General features: G+C 37.8%; 2 protein-coding genes across 2 annotated transcripts in view; one reads left to right on the top strand and one right to left on the bottom strand.

The window, feature by feature from the left end:
- The window catches only part of LOC102236098 (calpain-5), a 33,932-nt gene extending 15,725 nt beyond the window's left edge, over positions 1-18,207 (top strand). The window contains exons 4-13 of the mRNA XM_005809312.2: positions 6,094-6,302; positions 7,507-7,699; positions 8,753-8,946; positions 10,474-10,551; positions 11,311-11,506; positions 12,648-12,770; positions 12,868-13,064; positions 13,372-13,493; positions 15,459-15,595; positions 17,378-18,207. Of these exons, the coding sequence (XP_005809369.1) occupies positions 6,094-6,302; positions 7,507-7,699; positions 8,753-8,946; positions 10,474-10,551; positions 11,311-11,506; positions 12,648-12,770; positions 12,868-13,064; positions 13,372-13,493; positions 15,459-15,595; positions 17,378-17,560 (1,632 nt within the window). The 3' untranslated portion in view covers positions 17,561-18,207. The remainder of the gene's footprint in view (positions 1-6,093; positions 6,303-7,506; positions 7,700-8,752; positions 8,947-10,473; positions 10,552-11,310; positions 11,507-12,647; positions 12,771-12,867; positions 13,065-13,371; positions 13,494-15,458; positions 15,596-17,377) is intronic.
- On the bottom strand, positions 2,830-3,370 carry LOC102235595 (olfactory marker protein). The gene has a single exon (XM_005809310.2). The coding sequence runs from the start codon at positions 3,304-3,306 to the stop codon at positions 2,830-2,832; it is 477 nt and encodes a 158-aa protein (XP_005809367.1). The 5' UTR covers positions 3,307-3,370.
- Positions 18,208-23,534: the final 5,327 nt, after the last annotated feature.

Here is a 23,534-nt window from a genome sequence, read left to right as displayed (position 1 = left end):
TTAGCTGATTTCAATTTTAATGTGAAATCAGCACATTAATGTGCTTTTAATGTGTGAAATTAAAAGAAGCACAAACCTTCATGAGGAGATTCTGTTAGACGCACATCTAGTTTCTTCTGCGCTCTGACAAACTGTCATTTGACTTTCAACTCATTCACGCCCTCCGAGGAGGTGCTGAAACTCTCGTCTGAAGCCGGAATAAAACTGTTCCGCTGTTGGTTGTCTCGTGACAAAACTGCATGAAGAGAAAGAACCTGAGAGACGTTTTTGTTTGTTTTAGAAACAGATGACAGAATCCCAGTCGCAACTGTTGATAGCACTGCTTTGTATCTTTACTCACTTGGTTTGGACACAACTAAACGCTAAAGGGCGAAAATGTTTAATAATGTTAACATAGAAAGGAAGCAGAAGGCAATTAAACATGATGTAGTCCTTTTAGAAATAATAGAGATAATGTGTTCCAGCCAATGTGCTGTCAGGAATATAATGATAGTAATAATAAATAGTAGTAGTAATAGATAATTGTATACACATTGTCATTAATCAGAATAATAATTATTCTATGCAATAATTGCAATTATTATTACAGCTATTATTATCATTATATTTATTAGAATAATTATAATAGTAGTATTAAAAATGTAATCACAATAAAATGTATTTATTTTAAGTTTATTTGTGTCGAACATTTCAGTAACAAGGCCATTCAAAGAGATACATCATGAAAACATACAGCCAGCTATTGTGAAACAAGCAAATAACATAGTAATTATTTATTGTAAGTATATTATTTTTAACTTTATATTAATATAAATTATATCAACATCATTCTTGTTATCAACATTATTATTTATAGCATTCCAATAGCAGTAGACATAGTAGAATAAAAAAAAACTTTGTTATAAAATAAATAATAATTATATTGTATACATTGTATTGTTCTTACTCTTATTAATAATCATAAATTCTAGCCAATCTAGTCATTAAAGTGTGAATATACAAATATAACTCACGTTGGAGCCACAGAAAACCTATAAAGAGGATTTATTAGCTTACATCTTTGAACTATTCTTTCAATAAATATTTTTCTCCTAAATCAGACATTAATAATTTGCTATGTTGAATATTTTGATGCTCTACTAAACTAATTGTCACTGATGAAAACTTAAGCAGCATTCTCCTGGTCATTGTTAGGCTCATCGAACTAAAAAACAGCCACCGCTAAAATACAGTCCTGCTCGGTCCAATTTGTGTTTTGGTCAACAAGTGACATGCAAGAATGAGCAGAACGATGCATAGCAATGAGGAGACCGAACTATAATCCATATTCATGGATTCAGAGGCTGCAGGCGGGATGGTTTTAATTGGGACTCCTGAGAGCGCGCTGACATTTTTTGGGTGAAACCAGCCTCAGCCTCTTGTGCTTCAACAAAATCAATCGCTGACAAGAAATGAGCTGAGATTCACCTGATCTGTGACACGTTCACATGTTCTCAGGCGCCTCTCGAGCACAGTTCCTGAGCAGAGCCGGAGGCGTTTTGTAGAAGCCATTGTGAGCCTTAGGGAGGAGGAGAAGGGAGAGAGCTTCCTTCTTCCTCCTGTTTGTCAGGGTCACCATTATGTGGCGGTTTGCTCATCTGCTGGGGAATACTCACTCTGTCTCTGTGCATTTCCTCATGTGGGACCGGGCTGAGGGAAACCCTTCCGGGCTGAATGTTTATCAGACAGGAACATTTTGGTTCAGCTCTCAACCCACGAAATGACAAATACAGGGATCAGACAGGCATCTGAAAGCCTGGAAAATTCTCAAATTTCTACTAGGTGCTTTCAATGTTTGAAAAGTGCTTTATTTCTGTATAAAGCTTAATTTTCAAACTGAACAGTTTTGTAACAAAGTGCAATGTACTGATTCATTAAAAGCCTAAGTTTGGAAATGTTATTTACAGCTGAAACCAAATTTTTTTATACATCTAATAAAAAGACACAGATAAATGTTTTCTTACTGTCTGAAGTTAAATCTGACTTGTTTTAGGTCAGTTGGCATTACCAAAATTATTTTAACTTTCTTTGTTTGTCTTTTACGTCATTTACCGTAACACCATTTGGTTAAATTGTTTCAATGTAATTTATATTAATTATTACAAAAGACTCAGTGACTTACTGATCATCTTATATTTCATACATTAAACAAAGTTATTGAAATTGAGGGATTTTGTTTTTGTTAAATTTGTGTTTTTGTCTTGGACCTGTTAGGTATATATGGTTTGAATACATGTATATATACAGTACATGTATATAAATGTGTATATATATATATATATAGTATATATATATATATAAGAAAATTCTGAGTTTAAAATCAAAATTCTGAGAATATTGGTAGAATTAAAGTCAAAATTATGGGGACAAAAGTCAAAATTCTGAGATTAAAGTAAATTCTAAGTTTAAAAATAAAAGTCAGTTCACTTTTTTAAGTGGCCCTTATCATATTTTGTAGTCTTTGTAAACAATAAGAGTGGGCTCTTATTGTTTTATTATCTCCAAAGTGTGGTACTGGAGAAGTTTGAAAACTTACCTTGAAAATGTAAAGTGCTTTAATTTTACTGTGGGAAAAGTGTATGAACCCTTCAAATAAAACCAGGACACAGTTGTTATTTGATTTAACTGTATTTATTCCCATCATTAATGGCTGCAGAGATAAAAAGCAAACAACAGATTTGGTCCCAAATGTTCTTGAATTCACAAAATAACAATTCATAAAATTGTGTCATGACTAGTTTATGACACAAGAAAGGTAAAACTTTGAGTTCTTTCAGTTCGTCGCATGTCTTAAGTGTCCACCATGAAGGTGATGGAGCAGTCGACACTCTCAGGGCTGCATCCTTCTCCAAAAGCAAACAGGAAGTACATCACTTTCCTCACCTTGGCCAGTTCTGCGATCCTCTCCCCGAACTCAGCCGCGTCCGCCTCGTAGCACTGAGCGGGCGCGTCCTCGGCAGCCGTTCTCCAGAACACACCGACGGGCTCCAGCAGCTGGCGCGTCATCAGGTTGGTGAGATCCGGCGTCCAGAGCTGCGAGGTGGCCGTGATGGTGAGGCGCCCTGGCTGCGCCAGCCGCACCGTCCAGTGGGAGAAGCGGAGCGACTGCTTGGAGAAGTCCAGCCGGTACACAGCCTCGTTGGGCCTCAGCAAGCGCTCGCCCTCCTGCCGCTTCTGGCTGCGCTGCTGCAGGGACTGGACCCGCAGGCGCATCACCTCTGTCAGCTGGCTGTCCAGCCGGAAATGCAGTTCAGTCTTTGTAGACATCCTCCCACAGCACTAGGGGTCGACAACAACTGCAGGCTGGATTAAAATCGGCTTCTGTGTCCAATCTGGACTTTTTCTCTGTCCACTATCTCTTAATCTCCGTCTCTTTCTGCTGACTGCCACAGTTTGCATGACTTCACGCCTAAGCAGTGTTAAAGAACAGAGGGAGGGTACGGATGAGCCAGGAGAAAACAGGATCTAATTACATTTCAAAGCAGAGCTCAGCACCGGCCCGCTGGGAGCTGTACTTAGAACTGTTTGTCACACGTTTGTTTTTGACTTTGCTCGCTTGGTTACAGCAGCACATCCAGAACATAAAGTTCCATCTGGATTGCGCAAACTTATAATTCACTTTGCAGATATTTGTTATGAATAAGGCAGTAAGTACCTGATGTGTTGATTTTGGTCAAGAGGAAAAGGATGAGAAAAAAACTTTAGTTCATTCCTCTTGGGACTTTAGAAATATCAGGGGAATGCAAATCACTGTGTACTTCTGTTCAGTCTTAAATGGGACCTATTATACAAAATCTCCATTTTGCACTTTTTTCTGCTTCCATTTGGCTCCCTACTGTACAACTACTGTAATTTGATGGCATATTAGTGCCATCATCGAGGGAGAAAAAGGAAGAGGAAATTTCTGAATTTGAAAAGTTGAAAATTTGCTAGAAAAAGCTCCCTTTTTCTAGCAAATTTCTAGCAAAAAAGCTTTTCAGAGCTTTTCAGAGTTTCAAAATTCAAAAATCTTTGACTCTTGAAACTTTTGAAATATCCACGTTTTTGCTAAGAACATTTATGAGGTTAATCTAAAAATTTCCAAGTTTTTTGCTGGACATTTGTGCCTTTTTTTCTCTATCTACAATACGCCATCATACTACTGCTTCTAAGAACTGCCCAAGTCCTTAAAAAATCCATCAAGCATTTTTTTAGCAATAAGTTAATGTTTTTTAGTTAATATCTTTAAAAACCTTGTGATTAAGTTACATTTAATGGGCACTGCGCCATTACTTAGCTAACCCAAGTAAAGTTAGCTTGGTTTGATTACTTGGCAAGCCTAGCCCTGTTACATAGCAACTCCAATCAAGTACAGCCCTGTTGCCTAGCAACCCATGCTGAGTTCCTGCATGTTTGGTCAGCTGGTTTTACCGCTGTGTGCTTTGTACAATGGCTGCTAGAAAAGACAAGTGTTTACTTGTTGACCTACCATCCAGAAGCAACTTGCTGCATTCTTGTTGGTTGTGCAGGAGGTACCACTTCTGCTTTTCAAAGATGCATGGTTGTACATTTGTGTATCTTTTTGAAGTCATTTTTTCATGTGATTGTAAATGTTGAATTGGGGGGGGAATGGCCAGTAGCAGTTTATTTGGATTTAAAGTGACAGAGGCCCTAAAACAGCACATTCTGGAAGCAGTTCAAAATATGCAGAACTGAGCAGACTAAAATCTCATTATCAAATAAGGATTTTGTGCAAAATATGTAATGAATATATTTTGTATAGCCTAAAGATCTATTCTAACATGTTCAAGGAAGAGTAATAGGTCACCTCACTCCCAGAGTTCTGTTGCTTCAGCACAACAGATGAAAGCCAAGATAGATAAAGTGGGCAATAGAAACATGAATGATAACCATCCAAAGGGTCACCAAATGACTGTGATGCGTCTCTCTCCTCCTGCTCTGGAGCAGCGGAGGGCCGGATTCTCTCCATCGGCACAGAGTTGCCTCCTGCAGAGAGGTTTGACAGGAGCTGCTGCTCAGTTAGCTCATCTTGACATCTCCAGGGACACCCGCTGGAGGCCTGTCACTTCGCTCACATGTTGCTGTCGTTCACTGTTCATAGTGTTGGAGGTTCCACCACTGTCTGTACAGAACTGGGGAAAACGTATTTGCTCCCTTAAATATGTCTTTTCTTTCTGTTTTTTAATATCAGACAAAGATAACCTGATTATATAGAATAAACTGTTTTCAATGATGAGAAAAAAAGTCTAAACCAGTATGACCCTTTTGAAAAGTTCCCCTGCCTTTTTTGAGCCATTTTTTGACGTCATTGTCTTTCTGCATAGCTCATATGTTCACTTACTGATAGTGATCAAATAAAGAAAAACAGTGCTTAATTGACTTAACGTATATCTTTTTGTTAACCGACATAAATTACAAATTTATTACAGAACTCTGAACCAGTACAGCACACTTCAATGTACCAGCATGTTTGTTGGTCAGACATGCTTCCAGCATGTAAAAGCAATTTATTCAAGCCACCAATGTAAAATAAAGAAAGAAAACAAAGAAAAAATAAAGAAACTGACAAAAACAATATGTTGACTACCTTGGTCACACAAGGTAAAAAATAAACTGCAACAAACCTTTCAAATGGTTCAGAAAGTGAGATTATGAATTGTAAATATAAAGTAGAATAAATAATAAGAGCACAAACCAGACAATTAGACTGAATATGCTGCCCTTATAAGCTGGCCCAATTTAGAATTTTTTCAATGTTGGAACAGATATAGATATTAATATCGGATCAGTGCGTGTCTAATAATAACAGCATTTTACTTCTGGCATGTCAAATTAGGACTCCAGTTTACTCTGTTAACATTTTTTCTAGGGTTAGGGTTTTTTGTAAAAAAGAAATAAATAAAATGAGCGCAATTTACAAAATTGATGTGGTGTGATAATTTAGGTAAGTGTATAAATTAGTTCACCGACTCTAAATGCATCAGCAGAAGTGACGGAACGTGATCTTACTGAATCCTCTGCTCACACCGTGTCTTCCACCTCGTTTTGCTCCAGGTCATTCCGGACTGGAAGGAGCAGGAGTGGGACACAGAAAAGCCTGACTCGTATGCTGGGATTTTCCACTTCCGCTTCTGGCGCTTTGGTGAGTGGGTGGACGTTGTGATTGACGACCGGCTGCCAACAGTAGACAACCAGCTCGTCTACTGCCACTCCAATGACAGCAACGAGTTCTGGAGCGCCCTGGTGGAAAAGGCCTACGCCAAGTCAGTATCAGTATCAGCAGATATTCAGCCTCAGACGAGGCGAGATGCTGATGATTTACGTTGTAGTTTTACACATTAAAAGCTGTAAGTCCTCCGGGACATACCTGAAAGAAGAAATAAGATTAGTTGCAATAAATATGCAGATGAAACACCGTTCTATATTACGATGACATCAGGTGACTCTGAACCCATCTAAACACTGAACAGATCCTTAGAACAAATCGATGTGTGGATGTGCCATAACTATCATTCATCAGAACAAAAACAAAACTGAATTTACTATCTTTGGACCTAAAGAAGAATGATAGGGAGTCAACACACAGCTTCAGTTATTACAACTAAAAACCACAGGCTTAAATCTGGGAGTTGTGATGAACTCTGACATTCAGAGCCACATAAAGACAGTAACAAAGTCGGCCTTCTATCACCTGAAGAACATTTCCAGGGTTAGAGAACTAATGTTCCAGCAAGATCTAGAGAAACTCATCCAGGCATTTATCTTTAGTTGCATTGACTATTGCAACAGTGTCTTAACAGGTCTGGCTAAAAAATAAATTCTCCAGCTGCAGCTGATCCAAATCGCTGCTGCTCAGGTTCTGACTAAAACCAGGAACACAGATCACATCACACAGTTTTAAAGTCCTTCCATTGGCTCCCTATAGCTCAGAGAATAGACTTCAAAATACTGTTGTTAGTTTATAAATCGCTAAATGGCTTAGCACCACAATACATTAAAGATCTGCTGTTGTTGTATCAACCTTCCAGACCTCTCAGGTCTTCTGGTTCTGGTCTGCTCTGCATCCCCAGAACCAAAAGAGGAGAAGCAGCTTTCAGCATCTATGCACCACAAATTTGGAACAAAGATTGAATTTGTAAATAAGAATTTGAATTAAATAAAAATAAGTAAACAACCTTCCAGAACATTGCAAAAATAGCTGAAACACTGAGTTCCTTTAAATCAAGGCTAACCCCACCAGTTTAGAGCTAGCAAATGGAACACCATATTTGATCAACATATTTGATCACCATATTTGATGTGTATTTTTTGATGATTTTAATGATGGCATTTAACAAAATATAATGTTTGTTGCTTGTTTCACAATTGGTGACTGTATGATGTTTTGATGATGGAAAGCACTTTGAAACTGCCTTGCTGCTGAAATGTTCTACAAATAAACTTGAACTTGAACTTCTTTCCCTGCAGGGTTTACGGCTGCTACGAGGCCTTGGATGGGGGAAACACAGCAGACGCCCTGGTGGATTTTACAGGTGGTGTTTCGGAGCCTGTGGACCTTCTAGAGGGTCAGATGGCGACAGATGAGGCGTCTCGTAACCAGCTGTTTGAACGAGTACTCAAGGTCCACAACAGAGACGGCCTCATCAGCTGCTCCATCAGGGTGAGCTAACGACGTCTTTCACTGAACGCTCAAAGCTTCAGAACCCATCTGACATCAGACATCTGGCTTAGCTTGCTTCTGTAGAAAACTAACTATTATTCTAGTGATTAATTGATTAATGGGGTAAAAAAATTGGCACATTCTCCAGAGTTTTCATTTAAGCTTTATATACAGTACAATATAAGTACTGTATATTGACTTTTTTTTTCAGTTTTTTCCCTATTTACGGCTCTGAGTGGCTCTGAGTATTTTTCATCAAATGGTGTTTTTTGTGAATGTACACTCCAGTTAACTATTAATCATTTACTAAATTAGTTGACTATTATTTCAATTGTTGATTCATCATGATTATTCCGATTAATCGTTTTGTCCTAGTAGAAATATTCTGTAATATAATGTACGAAATATCCGGCATTAAGACTTCTAGGAACTAAAAGTTTATGACATCATACTTTCAGAATCCAGGAGCATCTGTAGTTTTCTACTTGTGAGAGAGTGCTTATCTTGGTGGGTAATAAAATATGTTATATAGTGTAAGCATCAAACGATTAATAAGATTAATCATGATGCATTGATTATTGAAATAACTGTCAACTAATTTAGTAATCGATTAATTGTTAACTAGAACATACAAATGCTGAAAGAACAACATACTCACAGCAGTAATTAAGCCAAAACTGAATGAAAAGATACATATATTTTGCATTTGAGTATAATAAAAAAAAAACTCTTCTTATGGGATTAATCAATAGAATAATAATTTTGTAAAATTATTATTAGTTGCAGCCCTAAGCACTTTGTATTGCCTTGTTGCTGAAAATGTGCTATATAAATAATGTTACATTTACCTTTACTTTTAAGTAACGGACAATTACTGATGTTAAATGTTGAAAAGAAATTTTAAAGAAAGAAAATAACATTCCAACATAGAAGCTTTACAAAGATCTTCCCACTGACCCAGATGTTTATTTCTTATGGATTTCACAGAGTAAAGGATCATGTTGTCTTTAGCTTTTTGGTTCTTCCAGAATCCTGATTCTTTCGTTCATCCAGGCGACCACAGTGGAAGACATGGAGGCTCGGCTGGACTGCGGTTTAGTCAAAGGCCACGCCTATGCCGTGACAGACGTTCGGAAGGTGCGGCTCGGTCACGGACTGCTGGCCTTCTTCAAATCGGAGAAGCTGCACATGATCCGCATGAGGAACCCCTGGGGGGAGAAGGAGTGGAGCGGCCCGTGGAGTGACAGGTAAACACAATGCTGCAAATGTTTCATTTTCAAACTCTTGAAGCTGCTGTCATCTGTCATAATTTGATATAACTGAATTGTCTGTGTTTGTTAAAGGAGGAGAAACAATGAATATATCGTTTAATATGTGACCTTGCTGTGCAACGGTCTAAACATTTTCTCTGAATTAATTTCCAAAAGTGAGATGTTCCTCTGAGTCTGACTTTGACACGCTAATTTCTAAGAGACTGCATGAAAAGAATGAGCAAATCTCAGATGACTGGACAGAGATCAGCCCATAAATAATGCACACATTGTAGACAAGAGGGCAACACAGTGGGAAATGTCACACAGACACTGAAAAATGGAAATGCAATCAAGCTAATGGGCCTCCCAGGGAACAACAGGGAGTGAATTCGGCCCTTTCAGACGGCTGGTTTCAGGATTTCTGCTTCACTCGTCCATCTCTGCTCCACTGAGGAACAGATAACACTCACATGAAGGACCTTCCTCTGCAGAAACCAAGCAGGGAGGTGGTAAGTCTGGGTAATAATGGAATATGAATTATTGATGGGGGTGAAAGAAACAGATGTCATTAAGGCAACGTGAATCATCTCATTCACTGACTGTCGCTGAATTATTTAGCTGAGGTTCGATCAAACCTGTTGCTGAGTGGAGGCTGGAAGGCTTTTAGGAGGGAGCCGTCGATCATAAACAGAGACACACTTAGAGAAGTTATAATGATTCCCCAGAGCCGTGAACACACAGCAGACATTCAGGTTTAGCTTTGAGCTATGCAAACTAAAGCAGTTCATTGTGTCGTGTGAATGATTCACTGTATTTATTTACTATATGTAATAGCAGTAAGAGTATAAATAGTGGTAGTAGTAGCAGGAGCATTTTATGTTATCATGTGTGACTCATGCATTATTTGCTTTCATTCATTTACTTATTTATTTGTTTAATAGTAGCTTCAGTGGTAGTTGATATAGTAGTAATGGAAGTATTAGTAATAGCAGCAGTAGTGGTATCAGTTTAGCAGTAGAAGCAGTAGTAGTATACCTGCTATCTCTACTACTACCAGTAGTATTAGTATTATTGGTAGCAGAAGTGGTAGTTGTAGTAGATATCTAGATAGTTAGGTCAATTAGATATTGAACAAAAACATTTTCATGCTAATTTGTCTGAAACAGTCAGTAACTTTTTTCATTTAACAATTAAAATCTATCAAATGTCTTTTATTCATCATTTATTGATCTTAAAACGTCCTGTCCCATTTAATTTGAACCTATTTTGTAACATTTGGAAAAAACACAAACAAAGGAGTCGGCAAAAACTCTATGCACTTTATAAATAGAACTAATTTGTATTAAAGCAAGTCAGATACGGTAAAATGTTACTTTTTAGTTTATTTATTTTGAGTTTCATTTAATGTACAACTCTGAAAGAAGAAAAAACAAGGTGTTGTAATATTTGCGATAGACTGTGTGTGAAATAATAAAGTGCAGGTTTGCTTCAATGAGGTGCATGTGTTCCTGCTGATTTCAGCTCTGAGGAGTGGAACAAGGTGAGCAAGAGTGAGAGAGAAAAGCTGGGCGTCACCGTGCAGGATGACGGCGAGTTCTGGTGAGACCCAGAATATTTCTAACACTTTGTACCAATATGACTATCATGGGTTAAACTGATGATCCTGCAACACAATACTGCTAATAGTACTATTAAATACAAAAGATTTTAATATTGCTAGGTGTAATGCAGAGAGAAGTGAAGATTTTCTGGATAGTGATAATGTTAAATTAATACTGTGGAAAATGATAAATATTCATTTATATTACACTACTGAATCAAATCAGCTTGAAATGTTATTTTTTTGCATTTTTAGATGCACTATTTGGTACATTAGTTACTGTACTGCCAATTTAGATTTTCATATGAACTGTAATTCCCTCCAAAAAAAATGATAATTTGTGCTTTTTTTTATTTCTGGTTGACGATATAGTGAAAACTTATTCCAACTTAAAAGTAACTGCAGCATATCTTTTGTTTGTAAATCAGGCTTTCGCTTGTGAAAAAATAATGTTAATTCATGACTGAACAAGGGAATCAATTGCTATTTTAAGTAGAGCAAAGTTGGTCTGGATGGATTTTTTGTTTAACCAATTAAGCCTATAAAGAAAGCTTTTTTTTGCTTTTTTAGTTTATCATTGGCTGATATTTGTTTGATGAGCCAAAACATTTAGGCTGAAAGGCTCGTTGTAACCTGTTAACATTCCTCTTTGCTCTGATTTCCTTTCATTTTGAACCCATTTAAGAACTTCCTCTTTTCCTCCAGCCGGTTTCGACTCTCTCCGGTCTATCTTCTCCTCTTTGCCTGTACTGCTGCAGGATGAACTTTGATGACTTCTGCCAGTATTTCACTGACCTGATCCTCTGCCGCCTCATCAACACCTCCTACCTGAGCATCCACAAGACCTGGGAGGAGGAGGTGATGAGGGGGTCCTGGATTCACCGCCAAGACCCTCTTCGGAACCGATCCGGAGGCTGCATCAACCACAAGACCACCTTCCTGCAGAACCCTCAGGTCGGTCAGCAGCAGTGTTGGTCAAGTTACTTATAAAGAGGGCTGGACTATATGGCTGCAAAACCTATCACGATATAAGGGGTTTATATCAGTTGACATTGATAATTATTGATCAGTTTTTTGTTTTAAATATTAGAAATGCTGCCAAACCGGTGGTGCCAAACTTCCCTGTTTCATCCAGTTTTCTCTCCATGCTGCTGATTTTTATGTTTAAGCAGTTATGAGGCACGGTGGCAAACCCTGAAACTGCTGCTGTGCAATTTGCGCAACAGGTTGTTGCTAGGCAACTGAAGTTGGAGAGAACTTGAAACTACTTGTTACTCACCAGGTTGTTGCTAGGTAACCAAAGAGTGAGTGAGTTAGCTGATGTCACCAACCTAGCTTACCTGGCCATGAGAAGTTGAGCAGCTAAAAACTTTCCTCTGCCTACATTTCCCAGAATTCTTTGCAGTTCAGTGAAATTATTGAATATTCTATCAGACGTACTATCTGTTGATACTGACCGCATGTCTGTGGGGATTTACATTGTTATTAATTTATTATGTCCAGTCTTATTTGTATATAGTAATTAGTTGCTAATTACTGTTTAATTCCCCAAGACAGTTATATGTTTACTTTACTGATTACTTATTTTCAAAAATATTGTTTTTATTACTTTACTTAGTTACTTGGTTTAAAAAAAAAGCTCAACCTGAATGCACTGTAAACAATATACCTTTCTGCCTAATTAATTTATTAATTGAAATTAAATTAAAATATAACTTAATTTTAATTAAGTTTAAATTAAGTTACATTTTAACTTTGTTTTTATTCATTTTTAACAACAATGACATTTTTTCCTAGTTAAAATCTGTCATAAACACATCATGCAGTCACCAATTGTAAATCAGTCCGTTACAAACATTACGTTTTGTCAAATGCCACCATCAAAATTACAAATCAAATATGTTGATTAATGTTCCATTTATTATGGTTTAAAAGCAACTCTGAACTGGTGGGTTTTAGTTTTAGTGTTTCAATGTTTCAGCAGTTTTGCAGTTTTCTGGAAGTTTGTTCCAGATTTGAGGTGCATAGAAGCTGAACTCATCGCTGGTCACCAGCTGCAGAGGGTAATAACAGATTCTTGTTTTGTTCCTACCAGTATGTGTTTGACGTGAAGAAGGTGGAGGACGAGGTGCTGATCTGCTTGCAGCAAAAAGAGAAGAGAGCCACACCCAAAGAAGGCAAAGGGGAAAATCTTGCTATCGGCTTCGATATTCACCGGGTAAAAACACCACAAAAAGAAAGAAAACCCCCCCAATAAAAACACGACTGCTTCTATTTTTTCCAAACTTCTGCTACAACATCTTGTCAATCTGCAGGTGGAACTGAATCGAAAGTACCGTATGCACACAGCCCAGCAGAAAGTAGCCGGTTCCATTTACATCAACTCGCGCTGTGTCTTCCTGAGGAAGGAGCTAAAGGAAGGTCGATACGTCATCATCCCCACCACCTTTGACCCCGGGCAGCAGGGAGAATTTCTACTCCGGGTCTTCACTGATGTGCCTTCAGATTGCAAGTAATTATGAGGGGCGACCAAGAAAGCTTGTAATTCAACCTCTTTGAGACATTATAAAGACGGTTTGATCTTTGCCAGGTTCTATGGTCATTTAAATTTTAACTATTAAATCTCTACAAAAATACTCATTAAAGATGCAGAAATAATGAGCTTATCCATTTTGTTTCTAATGTCATAAACCTTGCATGCTTATACTTTCTGTTTGTGTTAAAAATTAATAGAAAGTGCTTGTTGCTTTTTTGGAAAGCAGCAGCAGAAACACCTTCAGGTTGAAATATCTCAGTGTTTCAATAAACTCTCTCTGCAGAGAGCTGACTCTGGACGATCCTCCTCAGACCTGTTGGACAGGGATGTGTGGCTACCCTCAGCTGGTCACTCAGGTCCATGTAGTGAGTGCTGAGGGGCTTCAGGGACAGGACACCAACGGAGGTAAACAGCAGCTGTAGTCTGAGTGGGGTCCTCAAGGGGGCGCTGTGGAAACCGTAGAAAGTTAGAGGGAAAATTAGGAAAAAAATGCAAAAAAAACAATTTAATCCCATAAATTTTTTTCATGTTATATTTGTTTTCTTTTGTGTGTGTGTGTTTTTTTTTGTTAATAAAAATAAGTTAAAATAAATCATATGAACATTATTTCTGATGCTCATTTTCTGATTGGCTGCTGGTCAGATTCATCAAGCTGCTTCTCTTCTCAAGGTAGCATCGCTAGCAAGAAATCTAAAATATTCTGACGAGAAAAAAATGAGAGAAAATAAAATTTTATGGAATTAATCTAAAATATTACATATTTTCTTATTGAAAGAGAGGATATTCTAATGAAAATTTGTGTTATTTGATGATAGAGTCATAATATATTATCTGATAGTAAACATTTTCTGCCACAGATCTCAGGGCCATCTAACAGTTGATGTTTCTTTACATATTTTGTAGCATTGTGTGTCGATTAGCAAAGGGCGTCCCCAGCAAGAGGTTAATGCTCTTTGGGGGATCGTGGCCTGGAAATACTTGGGAACCCCTGAACAAAGCTACAGTGTTTAGGATGAAGCAAAAGGTACCACAGCGCCTCCTGGCTGCCATTCCTTATACTTTTTCTTTTACTGATTTCATTTTAGTAGTAGCTTTACTAAGCCTTTTAATTGAAGCCCACTTCATTATTAAAATCTGCAGTTTACTTAAAGGAGTTAAAGAGCTTTATTTACAAAAAATGCTTCATAGAAAAGGCAAATATGGTCTATTTTAATCCGGTTTATTTCAGTACAGTCAAAATGTGATGAAAGACTGGAAATAACTTGGAAACATTTAAGAACGAATCACTTTGCAACAAGAATCCCCCAAGAATCCCCCTCTTGAATTTTATAACTGAAGAGTCAACAACCTTTAAAACCTAAGAATAACTTTTAACCTAAACTGTGAAATTATTTACTTTTTAACATCAGACAGTTGGAGTCTCCATCCATCCATTTTCTTCTGCTTATCCGGGGTTGGGTCATGGAGGTAGCAGCTTCAGAAGGGAGGCCCAGACTTCCCTCTCCCCGGCCACTTCTTCCAGCTCTTCCGGGAGAATCCCGAAGTGTTCCCAGGCCAGCCGAGAGACATAGTCCCTCCAGCAGGTCCTGGGTCTTCCCCGGGTGGCTCCTCTCAATGTGAAGGAGCAGCGGCTCTACTCTGAGTCCCTCCCTGATGACTGAGCTTCTCACCCTAACTCTAAGGGAGAGCCCAGACACCCTATGGAGAAAACCCATTTCGGCCACTTGTATCCGCTTGTTGGAGTTTCCTCAGGTTTTAAAGTCTCCTCTTAAAATGTGTGATTTTTTTACTGGATTGTAACTCAGTTTGAAGTAATGGCTTACTGCTACTTCTATTTATTCTTTATTGTTTCTTTGTGTTGTCGGTGTGCAGCACTTTGGCCAACTGTCTTGTTATTAAAATGCTTTAAAATTAATGCAGGTTGAATTGGAATCAAATAGGGGCATTTTAAAATACTAAAAGGCTTAGAATGCCATTTATTTTCAAAGATAACATATCTGAGAATAGTTTGGATGCATTTAATAAATAGCAAAGAAATAAGCAGTTTTTTTCAGTACTTGCCCTGCCAGATCGGGAGAAACTGGCTCCAGTCTCTGGCAATCTGACTTGTGCAACTCAAGTAGATTTCATGCAAATATCATCTCTAGGACTTTTATTTATCACAATTTTAATTACATTGTAAACCTCTTAACTCATTAATTGTGAACAAAATACATAGTAACAACAAATACAGATAAATAATTGTCAAGTCATATTTGAACCTCTTTAATCTAGCATTGTCAGTGTATTTTTTTGACTAGGTTAAGATCATAATCAAACTTTTATCTGTATCCAAATATTTATGCAATTTTCTGACTTTTTTTCTTGCAGCTGTGGATTCTTACGTGATAATCACCTGTGAAGGAGAGAGGGTTCGTTCACCAGTTCAGAAAGACACACATTGCCCAAACTTTGACATCAAAGGCCTGTTTTATCGCAAAAAGCCCAAGGAAGCTATCCACATCGAGGTGAGTGCTCACTGCTGATTCAGCACCCCAGGCTGGTTTAGAATAAAGCTGCAGGTCAGTCCGCTTGTCTGCGGCAGCAACGAGCAGTTCAAGGCCTAGACACTAAATATTCAACGGTTTCTAAATACTTAGAAACAAACTGTTTCTGCTGTTTCAAAAAAAAAAACATGAACTGAAAGGTTTAATATTTACAAAGAAGACATTGTTGATTTAACCATTTAATAACAGTCAAATGGGGAATAAGAGCTGGGTTGTATGGAGAGAAAAAATTATGAACAATTTTGACATTTATCCCATGATAGCATATCTTTGAAAATAAACTGAAAAAGACATTAAAACAAATTTCAACTTGTCTAAAATGCGGCCTTGGGGATATTTGTTGCCCCTAAACTGATGTTTTTGCGTCGCTCGACTGCAAAGAATGGTACCGATTTGGACAGGTGCTTGAAGTTTTTTTTCTTGTAATGAACATTACAATTTACTGAGACATTAATATCTAAAAATGTAAAATCTTAGAAACAACACAAAGTATTCAACTTTTAATAATCATGCTCTTTGCTTTCCTTTTTTATTTTGCAGTAAGTAAGGGCACAAATATCCAACAACTTAAATCGGTTGAGTTTATTTAAAGGGACAGTTTTGTGTATTTTCTAGTGTAATTTTATTGCACGATCAAGTATCACCAGTACTCTTGGTTGTTATAAAAAATGTGTATATATCAAATATGGCAACAAAAATACACTTCTCAATTTAATGCTTTGAATTTGGGCATCTTTAAGCTCCTGCTCTTTTTGACACTGCCTTCAGCAAGTCATAAAAACAATCCTCAGTAGTTGTAAACAACATAACAGATCACTGAACTGAATACTAGTTCGTATGATGAGCTCAGCAGATGTACAGATCCACCACGTATTTGCTAATTGCTGCTGACTAGTCTAAAGGAGCTGAGTGGGGGAGTCGCCTTAAAATACATCCACAGGTGAACGTCCAATTAAATCAAATGTCTCAGTTAACCTATCAGAAGCATTTAAAGCTTCTGATAGTTGATGACATCAAGTGATGATGATGTATCTGATGACATCATCTGAGGTGTCTCAGATGATGTCATAATTGTTAGATAGATAGTAATAATTCTGTATGTTAAGTGATATTGATATTGACATTAACAAATACTTTTCTGACATATTCTGGTTGCCATTATTATGGCATTTAAGTAATAAAAACATGATGTAACTTCAGACAGAGAGAAAAAACATTTGTATTTTTATTAGATACATGTAAACTTCTGGTTTCAACTGTATGTGTTAGTAGGCCTGTCACAATAATGAATTGTGCTGGAAATTGTTCCAGAAGTTATTGCAATAACCAATAATATTGCTGTTTTGAGCCCATCTTCAAATAATATAAAAGTAATGGCATAATGCCAATTCACATTCTCAAGGATCAATAAACTTTAATTTTTAACGAACATTAAACACTCAAACTGGAAGACATTTTAAATATTTGTCATGCAGTCTTTGGTAGAAAAGAGTGAGAAGCTTTACCATGCGATTTTTTATTGCTTATGTGTTGGGCTATAACATAAAGTACCAATAAAATATTTTGTTTGTCACATAATCAAATTTAAAAAGCTTCTGGGTCTACGCTTTCATTTGCAAATCTCTGCAGCTCTCTTTCTTCTTCTTACATTTCTTTCTATCTGCTGTCTCCTTCTCTCTTTTCCCTCTTCTTACCCTTTTCTGTTTCCCACCTTTCTCTTCGCTTCCCATGAGTGGCGCTCAGATCTACAACAAGAACATGATCATGGACACCTTCCTGGGACAGGTGGTCCTGTTCAGCGAGCCCAATGAGCGGCAGGAGCAGCACACGCTTCACCTCCGTGACAAGGGCAGTCGCCAGGACAACGACATCCCGGGCATGCTCACTGTGCGCCTCTTAACCTCCACCACACTCAACAACATCTGACGAGCTCGTTACCGAATCTGGGGAGGCTCACCCATCTTTCTGAGCTCACTGTCCTTCACTTTGTTTCCCTGCTGTTTCTTTTTGGGGAGTTTTTCAAAATACCTGGTCCGTACATGTAGGTAAAAGGTGCCATAAAGGTTATGTTTTAACAAATTCCTGCTAGAATAGAATGGATAATGTTATTTGTTGTCATAATATTATCTGAAACTGGACCACTCTACAGGTTTTGATGCCGGAAAGCTTCAGTTAAAGGGGACCTATTATGCAAAATTCACATTTTTCATATTTTTCTCCTTCTGTTTGGGTCTCAACTGTTTCTGAAAACAGCACAAGCGCTTTAAAAAACTTTTTTTGGAACTAAATTTATGAGTTTCAAAAACCTCCCAACCTCTGGGTTTAACACTGCTGGAAAAGACAAGTCTATTCTTGTTGACTTGTTACTCCACGATCTATTTATCAACTAATTTGCTCATGTGCTAAAATAAATACTTCCAAGAAAGAAAAATTCAATTTAATTCAATTCAAAAAGGCTCTATTGATCCCACAGGGAAAGGAAATGTTGTTATAACTGCTATTTATTCAAACATTTTCAAAGAGTTATTGTAGATGTTATATATAAATAAATATACAATAATAAAAAATATTTATAGTTATTATAAACTATAATAAAAGTAAATAGTACATGTTTTAAAGAGAATAGCTAAAAATAAGAATAAAAACAGTATTACTGGATTTTGAAAGACTATTTTCTAAAAAAAACAAAAACCTTCCAGTAAATGTTTGTACCTGTGAATCAAATGTTTGAACCTTGATGAAGTAATATTGGGATATAGTCTTGTACAATTGATAACACCTTTAGCTAATCTCATAAAAGATATGATTGTTATGAAGGTAAAGGTCCCTTTTTGTCCAGGATAAGTATCTCACAGTTCCTTCAGTCCTATTACTTTCCTATAAAATTACTGAATAATAATCTATGAACCAAATTATAAAATGTATTATTCATTAAGAGAATTATAACATAGCCCAGAAAAATAGCATAAGTAGTTTTTTAATTAATACAAATGAATATATTAATGTATATTTTGAGAATGATCCAGAAGTATTTTCTTCAGCGCATGCGCAAGTTAGCCAGCGGTACGGATTGTGTTTCGGAAACAGACCGTGCAGTGGCAACACATTTTTGTTTGTTGTGCGGAAGGATCCTCTTCTGCTTTTCAAAGATATACAGTTGTATAATTGTGCATCTGCTTGCGTTTTTTCAGCCTCCTGTCCCCCCTTCCTGTCATTTAAAGTCACAACAGGCCCTAAAACATCTGAACTGACCACACTAAAATCTCATTATCTAAGAATGATTTAGTGCAAAAACTGTAATTATCATGTTTTTTACAGCCCATAGACCACTAAAACTATTGCTGAGCAATAGTTTTTGTTTTATGATCCCATAAAACAAATTTTTGCATTTTTCATTTATTGAATTTTGTGGTCCTCCAGTAGTTTAAATTTGCCAGTTTTGGTCACCCCCTGCCATAGACTTAACCTGTTCATGGAAGCATAATAGGTCACCTTTAAATGAATTATCCAAAATTATTTGCTACAAACTGAGTTTGCCCTCGTCATACAATACATTATGCACACATTTCTGCACTCTCCATGCATGTGCCAATCTTTCCAAGGGCTCTGCAATGCCTTAAGGCTGAGTCTGTCTCTCCTGTTTCAGGAGACGGGGGGAGGAGTTCTGTGAAAACTGTTTTCAGTGTTAGCACCGTCTGATCTACAACCTGCCCCCCTTCCTGTCAGAGCTCAATACCCCTGCCTAGACGCCTCAGCTCCTCGTCAGGTTGCAGCTGCTTCAGAGAGCATCCAGCCTGAACTTTACAAAGAAAAGCCAACAGCAGCTATTTCCTCCCTCTACCAGGAGCTTTCTTTTCCTGCGCTTACGTGTAAAGTCTTTGCCTCCCTCGTCTCCCGTCACTTCTAAACTCGCTGCCGGTTGCTCTGGACGATCTGCAAACTGCATGGCTTGAAAACGTTTCTGCCTGTGCTGCACATATATCCAGTCGTAGCTTAGCAACCGGGGCTCCTGATCGTTTCCCCTGTTTTCCCCGACGTTGGAGTGCAAAGATTCAGCTTGACATAAACCAAGTGCTTTATGGGACCAAAGATGAGCCAGGCCCTTCGCTCTCTAATGTCCCGTTCAGAACCTTCTGGCCTAGCCACAAACCACCACCCCGTGTGCCACTTCATCTCTTAATGGCAACACCACTGCCTGATGCTTCCGTTGACGAGAGTCCGACGGGTCGACCCGAAAGACTCGCTGAAGACAGCGGCCATGCTTCTGAGAAGACGCCAGCTGCGTTTCCATTGATCATAAATTAACCTAAACCTGCAGTATGTAACAAACTCCAGTTGTTGGTCATGTGACTCGTCTGATGCGTGTTTCTATTGCAGTTTTGTGAAATAAACACATTTAGAAACAGCCAAAAAACCACTTCAAACTTTTGATCAAAAAACAATTATTTTCAAAACTGGCATGCAGTATGTAACTTTTAAAAAATTATGTTTTATTTTTCATATTTGTTCATACTATCATGTAGTGACAATATAATATGAGACAAACAAACTGTGGAAAGATCAATTTCCTCCACTTCCTCCCTGAGCTACTATTGCTGTCTGAAGAAATGCAATGCTCTAGACCAAAAACAAACAAGCGGAGCGAGGAGGATCTTAGCGCTGTCAATCAACCTCATGTACTCCCTGCTAAATGTGCTAATGGTGGAGAAACAACTTAGTGTTACAAGAAAACAGTTTATCTGCCATCTTTGGGGGCTATGCTAAGCAGCATCACCTAGCTAGCTTGAGGGTGATTGACAGCGTTAAGAACCCCCTCCTGGCTCTGATTGGCTGCTTCTGGTTAGCGCTGGTAGAAGGTAGAGGAGCTGTATTTTTTTTTTCAGATTATCTGTCTCATACCATACTGTCACGACAGCGACAGATTCAACAAATGTGCAAAAAATATATTTTTTATAAAAGTTACATACTGCAGCAGAAAACACCAATTTAAAAGACAAAACCAAACTTGTTTTTCCACTAAGATGAGCTGGTTTTTCAGTCATAAAATTGCAACGGAAACACTTCTTTCACATCACATGAATCACATGGTCAACAACCGGATGTTGCCAGTGGTGCAAACCACTAAGAAGACGACAGGAAGTAGTTGGATGATATTTGCGTGGCATGTTTTTTAATGACTTATCGCGTTAACAAACTTCTTCACGTGAGATTCTTAATTATGTTTCTTATTTAATGGAAACACAACAAATATGAAATTGTGGGGTTTTTTTTCAACATTAGTGGAATATTGTCAAAGTTTGTGGTTGGAAACGCAGCTTGTGTGTTTGTCTTGCTTCCTGCCGCCTTGCTTCAGATGTGGGTGAATGCAGATCTGTTGATCCTGTTTGTATTTGGAAGACATATTTCTGTGGGAAGGTGTGAGCAGAACACCTTGCACTTTAACTTAAAAGACAAAGAAACAGGAAGTTTTTATCAGCAGAGACGTTTCTGCCAATCAGCTTGTGCCATCATCTCGGTCTCGGCAGGATGGATGATCGGATCTCTCTCTTGTTAACCATGACTCTTTCTGCATCGGTCAAGTGGCCACACGGTGTGAGCTTTTCGCTCCTGATGAACTTTGTTTTGGTTTTGTTGACTCAAAAGTGCAGTCTTGAGTTTTATGCACTGCTGGATTTTATTTCTTTTGTTGTTAGAAGTTAGGATTTAAACTGTAATCTTTCATCAATGCATTTCCTTTGAATGTAAGGCTAGTCTCTTGTGAGAAACTATCACATCAGTTTTTCTGTTTTGTTTTATCACTGCAGTGGTCACACATGGTGTTATTTAAACTGGTCAGTCCAGTTATTGTCAGGGTTCCTGCACAGTGTGGAAAAGTCTGGGAAAATTAGAGAATATTTGCATTTATAAAACTTTATTCCCAATTTGTCAGCTATCCCTTCCTTGTTTTCTTTTTTCTTTCCTTCCTTCCTTCTTCTCTTTCATTCTTTCTTTCTTCCTACCATCCTTTCTTTGTTTCTTTCTTTCTTCTTTCCTTCCTTCCCCACTCTGTTTTTTTTTTCCATGTTTCATATTTACAGCCCACACTATAAATATCATAAGTTCCTGTTGAATCTTGATATTTTAGACCGAGTGTTATAAACGGCCTGAGGTTTCTGCAGGTTTTAACCTGCCACAGTATTTTAGATTTTCCATGTGAAGGAATCCTGTTTTGTGTACAGCATCCCTATAAACGTGTCGTGCATGACTTATTTTCCAATATGTTCATGGCCTTGTACGGTACAGCTCAACTGTTACGATATCTATTCATTCTTTCTATCTGGATCGTCATGGAAACGCTCGCTTTTGAGGAGTCAGCATGTCAACATCCGATGACCCTCGTCCGGTTCGGATCACATGGAAGGCTTTGAAGCAGCAGCTATGTCTTATTACAGTTATGCATTCATAAAGCCTCTAGCGTCTGAACATTAGCAGCAGCTGTTGACCTCTCTCTAGGTGCTACTTCTCTTCGCTGTGCTCCTTCTTGTTTTCAGTCGGACAGGAAGTGGAAGCTGCGCCGGTTCCAGCGTTTGGACCTGTAGAACCAAACGCTTATCGATTGGTTTAGATTTCATTCACAAAGACGAGGATAAAACACGGAAAAACCCACATTCATAAAGTTCTGCTGAAATTTCAGTGTATGAGGTAGCCTGAACTCACTGAACGGTGCGGCTGAAAAGGATTTGCCCCCTTAGAGGTTTTAGATGCTTCTGATCATGAAGCAAATTATAATATCAGACAAGGATCACCTGAGTCCTTACCAGATTCTGTTTTTTATCTACAGGTCAGATAGTTAAGGCATGCCTGGTTATGTTTTGTTAGATTGACCCAAAATAATTGAGTTAGTCATGATAAAACAAGAGGGAATTATATTTTTGAATAGTTTCTCTCAACTTAATTATTGCAATCATTTGAAAACTACATTGTTTATTTACCTTTACTTTATATTTGTCTGATATTGACATTTATTTGATGATCTGAAACTTATAGATATGACAAAAACGAGAAATATTTAAGAAGGTGAACGCTTTTTCACAGCACTTTGAACATTGTTAGCATCTCCTTGTTAGCATAATACTGCATTGTCCTCAAAACCAACAGCTAATAACTTCTATAGGGATGGAGGAAGAGTGTGTAGTGGGAAATCAGTCGTGCCAAATGTCAAATTGATCTTTATTCACAGAGTTTAGCATTTAATGCACAAAAATATGTTTATGGAGCAGAACCTGGTAGTTTTTGATTTAAGTTCCTCTCAAGCTGCCATGTTCTGCTCTGGTTAAGCCAACTGGTCCTGAATAATATTTCAACTGTTTTCTTGCAGCTCTGTTTTTATTTTTGAACAGAATATTGCGTTAAGGTTGTCCTGAAAGAGAATGGTTGTCAGGTGGCGACATAACTGGGTTAAAAAGTAACTGAAGATACTTTAAATGCCTCAAATGTAACTGGTTGAAGTTTTGAAAATTAGGCAGCTGCACGTTCAGATTTCTGACTCAATCACAAATATGAAGGAAGCACAAATTAGGACGCCTTAAACATAACCCTGTCTTCTCCCTGTTGCTCCCCCTGTTTATGTTGTCTCTCTACATTCAACCCCCAAATCCCGTAAAATCAGTCAGGACTCATTTGGCTGAGCATTTAATTAGGTTAATTAATTTGTTTCACTGAGGTTAAAGCACCAAAATAAGCCAAAGACGTTTAAAAACAAACCAGAGGCAGTGAACAAGTCGAGCTGGTCTTAAAACCAAGCTGGACAGTTTTTACTCTGTAAATCACAAAAATAAGAATACGCCTTTGAATCTGTTTACTTTCAGAACATCTGATTAATCATCAATGAGTTACTTATAAAATTAAAAACTAATAATGA

The sequence above is a fragment of the Xiphophorus maculatus genome, chromosome 11 (assembly GCF_002775205.1).
Source record: "Xiphophorus maculatus strain JP 163 A chromosome 11, X_maculatus-5.0-male, whole genome shotgun sequence".
NCBI classification, from domain to species: Eukaryota; Metazoa; Chordata; class Actinopteri; order Cyprinodontiformes; family Poeciliidae; genus Xiphophorus; species Xiphophorus maculatus.
Note: the sequence above shows the minus strand (reverse complement) of the source record. Positions and strands in the feature narration are given on the sequence as shown.

Excerpts from the sequence above, each read along its gene's own strand:
- LOC102235595 (XM_005809310.2), bottom strand. The coding sequence starts at position 3,306 with ATGTCTACAAAGACTGAACTGCATTTCCGGCTGGACAGCCAGCTGACA.